This window comes from Ctenopharyngodon idella, chromosome 16, assembly GCF_019924925.1.
Source record: "Ctenopharyngodon idella isolate HZGC_01 chromosome 16, HZGC01, whole genome shotgun sequence".
NCBI classification, from domain to species: domain Eukaryota; kingdom Metazoa; phylum Chordata; class Actinopteri; order Cypriniformes; family Xenocyprididae; genus Ctenopharyngodon; species Ctenopharyngodon idella.
The window spans coordinates 1,836,309-1,850,994 of NC_067235.1; the positions used below are offsets into that span (position 1 = coordinate 1,836,309).

The following is a 14,686-nucleotide window of genomic DNA, read 5'->3' on the forward strand; positions in this document are numbered from 1 at the left end:
ACATTTCCGTTTTGGAGATTAGTCAGGATTAGTCATAAACAGATTTGTGTGCTTCTGCCACAATTTGTGCCGTAGTAATCATGTAAAGGGGCAAAAATATGACATTTTAACCAATAGCTGTATGAATTTTCTTAAAAAGATTATTTTGAAAAACACCTGTATATGCTTTGTGTTCCCAGCGAGAGAGCAGTGTGAGCGAGAAAAGCTTGTCTGTGGGTGGTTTATTGATACTACAATGTGATCTCATTGGTATTTGTAGGTATACGACTTTAAGAACAAATATTTACCAATCATTTGAGGTTCATAAAATGTATTATGTCAACCCTCTGGTGCTCCTCGCTTGGTGGTCAAAAATGGTAGATTGTTTTATTTATTTTTTTATTTCAATGAAATTAATGTAATAACTTTTATTTCAATCATGTTTTATATTTATTATATTGTATTTTTTAGGGGATTTTATGGTATTAAATCATATTTATGCAGTAGTTATAATCCATTTATTGCCACTTTTAGAGCATAGACCTGAAAATGCAATTTCCAACTTAAACTGTCATAAATCTTGAATGCTTTGAAGCACAGATTGAAGTTTGGTCTCCTTTTAAAGAAGATGCTTGGCAGATTGTTGCTGAAGTGAAAGTTTAAAAAAGTAAAAACTTAAAGTTATAGAAGTTGACGTTTATTGTTATGAAAAATGCACAAAAATATTATTTTCAATTTTTGAAATATATATTTTCCAAACCAAATTTTACTGTAAAAGTGTGAGAAAATCAAAGCCTTGAATCTACAAATGTTGTGTTCTAAATTTAAGGTTGATATCTCAAAAAATGAGCTTTCAGTAAGATTTTGTTTGGGCGCAGTACCAAATGCATCCACTAGATGAAACTCGTTTCCCATTCATTTCGAATGCGCTCATCTTTGACCACGAACAATACTATGACTGTTTTATCAGGACCATTTAACCTTTTTGAATCATGTCCATGATTCATGTCCAAAAAATTTATAATAATAATAATAATAATAAAAAGTAGCGTTTTTTGTCATTTAGTGATAAGAGTCCTGTCATGGAATTGATCTGTCACCTGCGACGTCACTTTTGCAAATGTTATGACAATTGCAGTTCCAACTTTTAGATTTCTAAAGTACATACATAAAAGATTTTACATTTTTGAAGTTGTCAATGTGTTGATATTGTGTTGTTTCAGTGTCTATTCAAACCAAATGTTTCTTACTTTAGATTTAGGATTAGATAATACTGGAGTTTGCAATACTACTATTATTGTTGTAAATGTTATTGTTGTTTCAAGCTCAAATATTGTCTACTGTGTATTCCCAATTGTCTAACTGTGCAAATTTAATGTTAAAATGGAAAGCATATTATATTTGTTGAAAAGCTTTATGTATTAAAAGTCTGATAATGAATTTGACTTCTCTCCCAGAAAACAAAGATCTCCACGTATGATAAGATGTGGGAGTTCATGAGCAGTCGAAGACATTCGGTCATGGTGAAGAGCATCGAGGAGGGAATTGAACGCGTTCTCACCTCAGATTATGCCTTCCTCATGGAGTCCACCACTATCGAATTCGTCACCCAGCGCAACTGCAACCTCACACAGATCGGAGGCCTCATAGACTCCAAGGCCTACGGGGTTGGCACCCCAATGGGTAAGGCAGTGTGCAATATTCGTTTTATTTGAATAATTTATCACATTTACTTAACTAACACTGCACTCTTGTGTCATTTTTAAAGCTGTTCCATGGTGCTTGTATCACTCTGCATGCATAAAATAATTTCAATTGAAGTCAATTTTTTTGGCTTCTTTTATTATTTGGCTTTTATTCTTTTTATCTTTTCTATCTTTTATTATTTTGAAGTACTTCTTCTTTTTATTATTTGCGAGTACCCCTCCCCCCACCCCCGTTTGAGAACGACTGTTCTAATACAACAGCGGCTCTTCTATTGTCAGTCAATATCTCAAACAATGATTGAACTGATGCTGCAGATACTGACATCGCTGCCCTATAATCAATAATCAGTCACAGCCATTGCTCAGAGCTGAACAAATTTGCATAATCAAATCAAACCATTTCTATTTTGCCAAAATACTTATTCTCAGCAGCATTACCTTCATAAAAAATATAAGTCATACACCTCAACAAAAACATGAATCATTGAACAGCCTGATTGAAATGAGAGACACAGTCGTTTATCAACACATCTCTGCCATGCAGAAGTGTATTCTCCTCAAAGTGTGTTTCTCTCAGACTGTAGGGTCGACTCAAATCTTCATTTCATTTTGATTAATGACTGTCTGGCTCTGTCGGTGAAGGTGAAGCGGTTGAGGTTAGCGTCTCTGAACGCCGCTCAGCGGCTCAGTGAATGTGCAGAAACGTGGACCCCGAGGCAAACGTGCATGAAATAGACGAATGGATGAGATAAATAAATGAAAAGAGAAACTGTGAGGCGTTTCCCCTCCTGTGCATAAGATTATCAGTCTCAGTAGCAGATTGTCTTAATCCTGTTATACATGCGGCTGCGGGCTGTGTCAGCAGCAGAAATGTAGAAAAAAAAAAAACAGTCCTCACAGTAAGACTCGAGTCTAAAAACATCCAGAATTGTACATGATACTGCTGTAAGACATCTTCACACAATGACCCTAAAAACACTTGTTTCACGTGTTTGTAGAAAAGGGAATTAAGGTTTCTATGATTTTCTTCACATTCCTTTAGAGCAAGTAGTGCACAAAATAGGTATTCATTTGGATATATATATATTTTGTTCTTTTCTTTTGTATTTATTACTTTGTATGTGAGAGAGAAAGCCGAAGCTTGTGGTTGTAAAACAACTTGGACCTCAAAGCTACATACGCAACAAATGACCTCAGCATGTGATCGTATCGAGTATAAAACAGCATGAACCATTACATGCAGAATTGCTTTCAAAGACTAAAATAACCAAGAATGGAAAAGGAACCTAATGTGAGGATCAAAGGCCTTTTGGCCACCTCTGAAGCCAGACTCCTCTACCTCAGGCACCACGTCAATCAGCCAAATGAATGAAAACCACTCGCTTCATTTCACTCATTCAGTGTGCTGTGTATGAACTGATGTATTGTGTTCAGTATGCTGTGGCCTTGTGTGTCTAATATGTTCATTAGTTTTGTAGTCAAGACCACCTAAACCGAGACCAAGACAAGACCGAGGCAGGGCGAGACCGAGTCAAGACCAAGACCAGATTCAAAGATCCACATTTACTGCCAGAGAAATGTTTTATATTTAATCAATAAATACAATTAGAATAATAAGACACTATATAGAGCTGTTGCCAATCAAATGAAATCGGGGCGGCGTTTATGTATGGCAGTTGCCATACCCTGGCATTCAGACAAAACAGAGGAAATAAACAGCTAAATTGTTTGAAATTGCAGCTTTGAAAAGCAAATTTAAATAGCCTAACGCCATGTCCTAATCAGACGCGATGTGATTCCAGTGGCAAGCAGTTTATCCATCCAAATCAGACTCGACCCGAGACACGACATTATCAATCAAAAATCACAGCCAATCAGAAGAGTGTGTGGGCGGGCTCTCTCTGCAAGCTTGCGTTCGCAATGAAATGAATGAGTGCTGTACTTTATCAAATTCTTAAATCTTACACCATATTACCATGATTGAAAATACATACTGAGTGACTGAAACAATCTTTTTTTTTTTTTTTTTCCTTTTCCGTTAATCGTTTGGTTAGAACATGGTGTAGGCTTATAGGACAGTTTCAGAATTTGCATTGATTTCATATTGCTGTTCATGTCTGTGAAATCACGAATGCATTATTTTAGTGTTTTTTTAGATAAAATATGATTTACTTGGGAATGTCGTTGTTGTATGGCCAAAAGGAATCATGTCATACCCTAGGTTTTTGTGAAGTACCGCCACTGAATGAAATCACTAACAACAATATTTTGAATATAGAAATATGACGGACAAATAAAATGATAATTTTAAATGTGAAACAAACTGCCAGTAGGTGGCAGCAAATCACTTAATGAGTGAGTCACTGAATCATTTATTCAACCCATTCGTTTGAAGCAGCTGATTCATTCAGTAAGGAATCACTGCTGTGTGTTACTCAAGAACGCACAACACTTCTGCTGTGGATTTTTTGGAGCTACTTTTTTAGATTCTTGAATTTTGTGGGCATTTGTTGTAATTTTGTTGACATTTTTGACACAATTTCTTACCCAGCACAACAGTCTGAGACATGTACAAATGTGGTCGATACCGAGAGCAGACCGAGACCTCATTGAGTACTACAACCCTAATGTTCATTCAGTTTTGAAGTAGAGATTAATGAACACGCTGTCTGGACACAAGATCAGACGCCTCCCACTGCCTATAATGTAGCACTACTTATGAGCACATTATAAAATATAATTTAACCCCTATTATGTTGGGGTCAATTTGATTTTCAAACTGCTTGAAACACTGGTTAAATGATTTTGAAATTTCGTGACTATTTCTCATTTAGGGTCATGAATGTGCATGCAATGTTTTAACACATACTGTAGATTGGAAAGGCTGTACAAATTTTGGTTGCATTGATTGTGTTAGGGGTCAAATTGACCCCAATTGGTTTCCATCAAATTTGCCCACAAAACACACTTTCAAAAACAGCAGAGTGAAGGTAAAAGACAGAAAACCTTTATTGTAGCTTGTCAAACTCTAAAATATGGAAAATATACACAATAACTTTTTTTCTAAATCTATAAACTTTAAAACTTGAAGTTTACTCGAAAGTGAAGACTCATCTTTTGAATCAGGAGAATTGCTGAGATTCACAGTCAAATTACTAGACTGTTGCAGCACTGAAAAATAAAAGTGTGAGAAACCCATTTTATTCTCACAAGGCTTTGAGAAAATGGAAATAGATGGATTTTTTTATTATTATTTCTTACATATTTGGTATTTTTTGTCTCTGACAATCAGCAAGTTTTCTCTTTTTTTTCATGAATCTTTAGTGTTTTACAAAATCGAATTGTAACAAATATGCGATTTGACCCTGAGTACCTAGATTTTTATTACAAGAGTAGTGTTAAAATATATTATTGTTGTAATTTGCATACCATAAAAATAAGCTGTTGGTTAAGTGAAGTAGTTATAAAAAAGCGTAGGAAGATGATTAAATGAAATGAGAAGGATTACACCATGTCCTAACCAGGAGCGGCACAAGAAGTTTCCAGAGAAAAGTAATTTGACAACACAACATGACAAGAGTACCACTAGGGTAGTTGACCCAAAAATTAATATTTTGTCATCTTGTACTCACTCGTGTACTGTCTCTGTGTTATTGTGTATCTTGCATGAAATACAGAAAGTGACAGAATGTTGAAGCTTGTTGGAAACAACAAAATTGGATAGTTATTTTTACTGCAAAGCTTAAAAAAATTGGAAAAAGATAAGCACCATAAAAGTAGTTCATGACTTAGATGATATATACTTGTCTAAGAAAAATATAGATAGAAAAAGATCCCTCCCTCTTTTGTAACGTTCACATTTCATGTGCGGTTGTCTTTTGTAAATGTGTCTTAGCAGTAGCAACAGTCTAAAAACACTGATCAGTAAAATCCCAGGGACAACTGAGAAGTTCTCTGCATTACGATTGATAAAAACTACATGTACCGTTATCAAGTCATTAGACCGGGAGGAAGTAAATGTCCAATGAGAAAATTACTGAGTTAGTATTGCAGGGAATGTCAATACCGAGATGGTGAGAAATATTCTGATTAAAAGAAGGACAGCTGCATTTCTTAACAGGGGAGCTGACTATTGATCCTCAGTCAGGATCAGTGATCTTGGGTCACATTCTACCGAATAATTGGACTTTTTAAACATTGGTATAAAATCTGTTTTTTTTTTTTTTTTTTTGCAGCACCTTCTTACCAAGAATTGCCCATTTAGGAATAGACTGTGTGACTGGCAAGTACACTGCTCAACTAAAGTCAGTTTTGTTTTATGTGCGCCTTAAAAGGATAGTTCAACCAAAACTGAACATTCTGTCATCAGTTACTCACACACATGTCGTTTAAAACCTATAAGAGTTTTGTTTATATTCGAAACACAAATGAAGATATTTTAATGAAACCTGATTGATTTCTGTCATGATTCTTGCATGTCATTTGAGCTTCGCCAAGAACCAATATGGTTTGTTCTCCTGAGTCCATTTAACCTGCCATTGACCATATTTGATGTGCTCTATGTATGTGCATTGATCAGTGTTTATATGGGTTCGGAACGATGAATGAGTAAGAGATGACAGGATTTGCATTTTTAGGCGTTGGTTTAACTGAAAGATACTATAGCATAGGGAAAAACGAAGATGAAATTATCAGATCTAGACTTTGTGCTTAAAATTTCTGTCTCTCTAAAAATAAAAAAAATACTGATTATTTCAAGAACTTGGAAAACAAAGCTGAAAATACAGTTCTGCTTGTGAATATCTAGTTAGCTTAAGTGTCTCAAAAACAACTCTGAGTATCTTTATTAGATTTGATGTCACTCGCTGAAAAGGCAAATTCAGTGAGCAGCTCTTTGTCAAAACCACCAGGAGTACTGTTGCATCTTTTCTTTCATACAGTGGTGGAATAATGTAGGACGAGGTCTTGGTTCTATGCATCGGTTGTTGAACTGATGTTGAGATGTTGGCATTGCACACAAGATGGATGTGAGTCAGTCGATTATAGGCAGGTTTAAGCAGACTGAATGACTGGAGAAGTCCTGCATACGTCACCAGAAAGAAGTCTGTCATTTTCAAAAGGATCCAGTTACACATTTTGATTACACATTATGAGGTCATTTATTTATTTATAAGACATTTGCACAGACAAATTGTTTACAATAAGACCTATAACAAACATATAGAAAAGGCAGTGGCTATTTGCACTGTGAAAATAGCAGTATTTTCTTTGCACTTTGAGAGTGTAAATGGTAGTTAGATGCTATTTATACTTTGTGGCAGACAATATTTGCATCTCAGCATATTCAATGTATATGATTATAATCATTAAAATCATAAATGGATGCTGCCCTATGGGACATTACTTGTCCCTGTCCTTAAAGCCCTCCCCTACACGACCCCTAACCATATTGAACCTGCTGATCTGTCAATATGTCCTCGAAGGTCCAGGTAGAGAGCCATGGTTTTGAGTGTGGTGATATGAGCTGCTTGAGTCGCAGTCATTCCGCGTAAGGATACTAGCACCATCTGCTGTTAAAACTAAGCTCAGAATCGATTTGAGAGCGAACATATCAGAATCGATCCAGATTCATTATCGCGAGTCGAGAATCAATGTATTGTCCCAGCCCAAGAGGATACCACATTCAATTTCAATTATAGGCTCTTTAAATACCCATTAAACACTTTATTCCGTACTATGGGGCACTTTATTTTCACTTTTTAAATATTGTCTTAATTTTTATTTAAAATATACATCTCTCCGAGATGATATGCGATAAGAAAAGGGAGAAGAATGAGTTTGGCAAAAGGCAGGTTCGAACTCATTTCGGTCGTGCCAAAATCTGCTAACAAATAGGTCACTTTTGTACATGTTTGTCTGGCTCAATCAGACATTAGTGGGTGGAGTTAGTGTAAATATCCTCAGCCAGCAAGGTGGGCTCTTTCCACTTGGTGTAAAAAGGAACTCCTTTAGAAAATGGATAGGGTGAATATTCATTTCATGCCAACTTTAACACCACACAACCTGGTAGACTAGTGCACCCCGACTCCCACAGGTTTTAAAGAAGCCAGCCAATCTTTCTGTGTGCATTATGCATGAGACGTTCAGCCTGATGCATTGTTTATATGATGAGAAGTGCTATGCAAATAAATATAACTCGCTTGACTTGAACAGACTGTTGCCATGCCATCAGAGACTGAGTGTACCAAATAATTTACCTTGTAGCTATTTGAAAAGGGGGCAGATGTTGAAACCGAAGCTCTGCCACATGTGAGGCATGGTGCTCATGAGTTTGAATTTGGCTAGTCTCATTTCCTAGTCCTGTTCCTCCTCTTTATCTCGTTGTTTCCCGTCCTTACTCTCTCTTACGCCTTTCAGTAATAAAACTGGCAGATCAAGGCTGTAAACAGGTGAGTTCTGAATATTCATGCAGGCGTTCTGACACTATTGCTCTATAAACCATACAATCATAAATTGCTCATGTGTCAGGGTCCAAACAGTCCAGAATATCTTAATCCATTCATGGTTTGTGGGTCTGTGTGTAGGTTTAAGATGCTATCTAGGCTTTTCCACATGGACAGCGAAAGCCAGCTATCAAGTGCCTCGTCTCACAGACGTTAATGCTTTGTCACTCAGCAGGTTAAAATCTGTCAGGTATGCTGTCTAACAGACAACCCAGTCAGGGTGTTTTTTGCTTGTCAGTTGTGTGTCATGGGATTGCATTGTGTAGAGCAAATGCAGGGCACATGGAAAAGGATGTTTAGCATCATCACTCCCCTGTGTGCCATTCCCAGACAGCTCAGCACAGGCCATTTCCATTGCTAATCCTACCCTTTTGGAATCAGTTAACATGGGCAGGGTGCATACAGGCGTGCGTTTAGCATATATCTCACTAACTTCAGCAGCACACAGTCAGCAGGATGCATTAATGTTGAAACTGTGATGGTGAGAGATGCCCTGAGTCCTTCTGGCAAGCGTTCCTGAGCTGGAACAGACAGGGTCAGTGTTCAGACCATCTGCGTTTTGGTTTGTTGGATAATTAGATGTTTAAATGAGAATATGTTAATGCTTGGCACAATTGAATATCTGATTCTGTACTGAGGCAGGTGAAAGCAAAAAGCAAGTGAAATGTTGCTAGGTTTCGAGTCCAGTATAATGAGCCATTGTGGCTTTAAAGTGTACATGAAGAACTCAAAACAGTGTGCCAGTGGTGTTTTAGGAAGGCAGTAGTCCCTCAAAATCCAAGTTCACATTCAGCTCTTCCTCTTTTTTGGTATGTAACACACTTTTCATTCAGCTGGACCCGATTGGCTTTTATTGTATGAAGAAAAACAACTGAAACATTTTCAAAGTATCCTCTTGTGTTCAACAGAAGAAAGAAAGTCATGCAGGTTTGGAATGACATGGTGAATGATAACAATATGTTCATTTTTGGGTGAACTATGTCTTTAAATATGTATTACTGTGGCATTACCCTTGTGAAAAGAAGTATATCTTAGCATACAGTACCTATTACAGAAATAATATATTTTAAAGGGCTGGTTGATTATGATTTGATTTTTTAACTTTAGTTAGTGTGTAATGTTGCTGTTTGAGCATAAACAACATCTGCAAAGTTACGACGCTCAAAGTTCAATGCAAAGGGAGATATTTTCTTTTACTGAAATCTCTTTTTAAGGACTACAACAAACGGCTGGTAGGGACTACAACAAGCTTCTTCCTGGGTTAGTGACATCACTAACCCTAAAATTTGCATAAACCCCGCCCCCGGGAACACACAACAAAGGGGGTGAGGCCATGTTGGGCTGCTTTAGAGAAGAGGAAGAGTTGTTGTAGTAGAGTGTTGTTGTCATGTTGTCATTTTACGCCGGACTGCTTCACAAACGAGGGTCAATTCAACGCTGGATTTGCACTAAAGATTAACATGACGGCACATGCTAGTCGATGAGTTGAATCAACTCCACAGCAACGACATAAATTTATCCACTAACCATTCAGAAACGTCCAGTTTCATTCTAAAAGTTGTAACTTCTTCCTGAGTCTCTCCATCAGTGTCGACTCCGGTTTGAACAATGTAAGGCTGAACACCGTTACTGACAATCCTCATTTTGGCTGCGTGAGATTCTCCAGCTTTGTTGTTGTTGAGCGACTGAAGCATGAGCTGTTGAAGCTCCGCCCTCTACTGGAAAGGGGTCCGGGAGCAGCAGCTCATTTGCATTTAAAGGGACACACACAAAAACACCCAAATAGGGGCAAATTTGACAAGCTATAATAAATTATCTGTGGGGTATTTTGAGCTGAAACTTCACAGACACATTCTGAGGACACCAGAGACTTATATTACATCTTGTGAAAGGGGCATTATAGGTCCCGTTTAAATGAATATATTTAAGTGCAAACTGAATGTAATGTTTTCAGACACTTAATTACATGTTAATTCCGATTAAACGAAAAATGTTTAATAGTTTAAATGTGTTAAATGTAGTTAGTTGAACTTCAGAGTGTTTTTTTGACTTAGACTTAAGTACATTTTTATATGAACATTTTGTCTTTGAAATACGGTTAAAGTATACTGCCAAATGTACTGACAAACATTTATGGTAAACTAAAATATACTTTAAGGTAATTTCTATTGAAACTCATATGTCATGAATTTAAATATATTTGCAGTTACACATTTGTAATGATGACGTTGCAATGTATTTAGTGTACTAACACATTACAGTTTATAATCTACAAATTATACTCATAATGTTGAAATCTGCTTTAAAGTAAAACTTTTAATTTGACAATTACAAAATGCACAAAGTGTACTTAAGTGTGTTAAGAAACAGTGGCCTTTTATTTTATTTCATTAATATTATATAATCTGCAAGTACAACTACTATAATTGTAAGATTTGAACTACATTGCAGGTGTACGTTCACTATAAGTAAGTGCACTTAATTTTCACAAGGGTAGTGAAACCACAAGTAATGACTTTTTCCAAATCGGTTTCCCAAATGCTCCCTCCGATCTTCTATTGTTCAAAACAGGTCTTCCTGCCACAATTGATTCAGCCAGTGAATGCACTATAGAAACCACAGTGTTTTCTAGAAGTTAGCATGCAAATGGCATAACTTAAATGGCTTTGCAATGTAATCTGAGATAGTAGTGACTAGAAGTATATTATCATCGAAACACTTTGCCTTGAGCTCCTTTTTTCACTTGTGACTTCATTGTCTTGCTAAATGTGTGCAGCACTCGCGGTTTATTTCAGTGTTTCAGGGCAGTGCCACTTACCTCTTGAGGATTGTAGAAATAGAAAGCCCCCCAGTCAGCTTTCAGCCTGTGGACGGCCCCGTCCCTGGAGGCATCATTAAGAAGAGTCATGTACAATGCCATGTCATCAAACATCTGTCAGGAGTTTACTTGTGCATGAGGAGCTACTAGTATCCGATTCATTTATTTAAGCTATCTTCTGTTCTTACTTACTAAAGGTACCTCATCCATTTGCCATATGCAGGCATGTATTTGAAGAACCATGCTGTTCAATGCAGTACAGTGTATCAAGGATGCATTGTGTTACTTGATGTTGCAAAATAAGGATTTTGATATGTCTGTATTCAGGCTTTTTATTATATCATTCCACCCTTTTGTTTCAGTGAAAGAGTACTGCATATCAGTTAGGTGAATCTCAAGAATCTCAAGTCTCAGTCTTTTTTTTTTTTTTAGTTTATTTGTTTACAGGGGCAATGCACATTAATAAATATGGCTGTAAATGTGCCAGAATTAGCCAAAAAGGCTTATTTTTCATCTGTAGACCCCTGGCAGAATGGTCAAGATCATGTTTCACACCCAAATCATATGAAAAAAAAAAATAGAAAAAGAAATTAAAGCCTGATTTACAACCTTTTTTCTTTTTTCTTTTATTTTTCTTTTTTTCAGTAGACTACAATAAAGTCATTTTAGGTTTTCATTTTGTGGAATTTAAACAAAACAGTAAGTAAAGTGAAATTAAAACCATAAAGTGTATTATTATTATTATTATTATTATTATTATTAGTAGTAGTATCATTATTATTAAATTAAGTCATGTTTGCATAGAATAATATTTTTATTTTCCTGTTTGTTTTGTTTTTTTGGTAACACTTTAGTATAGGGAAGACATGTAAACCATTAACTATGACTTTTCCCTCAATAAACTCCTGATTTACTGCTTATTAATAGTTAGTAAGGTAGTTGTTAAGTTTAGGTATTGGGTAGGATTATGAATGTAGAATAAGGTCATGCAGAATGAGGCATTAATATGTGCTTTATAAGCACTAATAAAAAGCCAATATTCTAGTAATATGCATGCTAATAAGCAACTAGTTAAAAGACCTTAAAATAAAGTGTTACTGTTTTTTGTTTGTTTGTTTGTTTGTTTGTTTGTTTTTTTTGTTTTTTTTTTAGGGTATTTCATGTAATGGGGAAAAAGATGCAAATGCTGGGAAAAAAAAAAAAATGATGGAGCAAATTGGATCTAGTCCATGGATATACAATGCATGTATTGTTATATACTGTAGGTAAAAATGATAGTCACCAAAACCATCAAAATTACTGCACTACTATCATACAATACCCTTTCTAAGTGCTAACAGAGAGCATGAAAGAAATGGGAGTTTGATTTCAGCAAATAAAGGGCACTTTGTGCTTCACATACTTGTGTGGTGCATTTGAGCAAAAGAACATTTGAGTTTTCAATTATTCAGGCAGTAGTACAGTCCTTATTATAGAGAGTTAACTACAGCAGTACCACTATTACAACATGAAAGGATCAGCGAGATTCGTGAGTGCTCTTGTTCTACCTCATATTTCAGATGAAATGAGAAATCACTTCTCCAGCCGGTTTTGATCTGTGCTGAACGAAGGGAACGCGACCTGTTTACCTCTTTTTGCGACGGAGGTGAAATGGCTGATAGGAATCAGAGAGAGTTATTGAAGCCCACAAGGAGGCCCGGAAGGAAACATTACATCAAATTAGGAATAGCAACTAGTTTTAATTAGACAGAAAATAAATAGATAAAAGTGGGAAATGCCAGTCCCTCGAATGTAATTGGGTTTTATTGGTGTGTTATCAATGGCACCCTGGGAGCTGTGTTTCAACAAACAGCATTAGGGTTTTATGGCTCGTACTGCATTAGCGTCTGTATTTCTCACCTTTGTACTGCTCGTATGACTGTGAGAAACATTATCTTGCACCACTGAAGTGACACTTCATGTTTCCTTTTCAACATCTCAGCTTTTCTCAAAGTCTTGTAGTAGAGCAATGAATGAGAAATATTTATACATCTGCTCGTCTGAATGTGTTTTAGTCTTGCTATGTGTTTCTCAATACAGCATGAGGTATACTTTATACAATATTAATTTTAATACTATTTCATTATTTAATTTTTGCACAACATTGCTGAAATTGAGTCTTTATGCAAGTTTTTCTTTTTTAGTAGTTTACATTCACCATGAATGTTAAGCTCTAAATGAGGTAGGCCACACTGGTATGCTGTATTCAAGGTCTTCTGAAGCCATGCATTTCACCAACAGACTGAAATTTAATTTGTGATTCACTTATAATCTTCCCCTCCAGTGAGCTGTTAACTAGAGAACCGCTGTTACCGGATCACTGAGGCAGTGATTTTCTTCAAAGTCTTTTAGTTTGTTTTTTGAAAAGAACAACTGATTCTTTGGGGGAAAAAAAAAAAAAAAAAGATCTTATAAATCTTATTTCCCAACAAAATAGTCTTTGCAAAATAATTCTTCTGTTGGTCACAGTTTATATTAGATGGCCTTAACTCTTTCCCCTCCGTTGATGAGTTTTTCCATCATTTATGATACAACACTTCCCCACCATTGACGACTTTTTCAAGCAATCCGTAGATCCACTGTTATAAGGTGGGGGGCGATGTTACGCATATTCTGAAAGAGTACAGCACCTCTGGATCCAAAAACAAGCGAAGCTGAAGATCTGCATAAATCAGAAGGAATGGATAAAAGTTGCTTACACACAAGTAAGCTAACGTGATCATCAAATATTCAACAGTATATAAATCAAAACTGCCTAACGTTACTGAATGGACCCTTTTCACAGACTGTGATGACACATTTCCACAGTTATCAACATCGCAAATCTGATAAAGTCTGTGCTATTTTCATTTTTTCAAAATGTAATGCACACTTATAACGCTATATATTGTGTTATATTACCTTGTCAGAAAATGAAAACCAAAACAAAAAACAAAACAACGAACACTGCTGCGAGGGTGCAACAGCTGGAGGAGTGACAGCAAATTTGACATCTTTATCTCTCACTTTCCCTACTTTTTTACCTCTTTGGAAAGTCTATCATGGATTTTTTCTTTTGCTATTGGAGCAAATGGAGATACAAGAATGATATTTCCCATTCACAGCTATATAAGTTTACCTGACTATGACAACTTCTGCTTTTGAGAACCCCAGAATTGTGAAAAGGTTCCATGAAATCAAATATTCAATATTAGTTGTGATAGATCCACGAAGAGGAAACGACTGTGAAGCTTTCGGGGTGTTGATGGACTCGATCTACTCCATCTGTGTTTTGATCATCGTTCTGAATCCGGACAAAGTCTTTGACAAAAACATGATTTTCTTAGCTTTTTGTTCAAAATGCTGTTTGTTATGAAATTTACCCGCAATAAAGTTTTGAGTAAACAAGAAAGAATGAAGCTAGAATAAAATTTGTTTGTTTGTTTGTTCATGAAGCAGAGGCTCTGTTCTTTTGATAAATTCACTGTTTACATATTCATACAGCACAATATTCTGGGGGCCATGAATATGATCAAAAATGCTGGCGCTGACTGAAAACATAAAAATAGAACTACTTAACCATTTGATGCAATATACTTATTATATCCCTTTCATGCATGAATTATGACAACCTCAGTCAGGATTTTTCCCCTATGTGTTTT

General features: G+C 36.1%; 1 protein-coding gene across 3 annotated transcripts in view; it reads left to right on the top strand.

The window, feature by feature from the left end:
• The window catches only part of grik2 (glutamate receptor, ionotropic, kainate 2), a 231,893-nt gene that overhangs the window by 202,606 nt on the left and 14,601 nt on the right, over nucleotides 1–14,686 (top strand). For all 3 annotated transcript variants that reach the window (XM_051865970.1, XM_051865967.1, XM_051865969.1), the window contains one exon: nucleotides 1,437–1,662. In XM_051865970.1, the coding sequence (XP_051721930.1) occupies nucleotides 1,437–1,662 (226 nt within the window). The remainder of the gene's footprint in view (nucleotides 1–1,436; nucleotides 1,663–14,686) is intronic.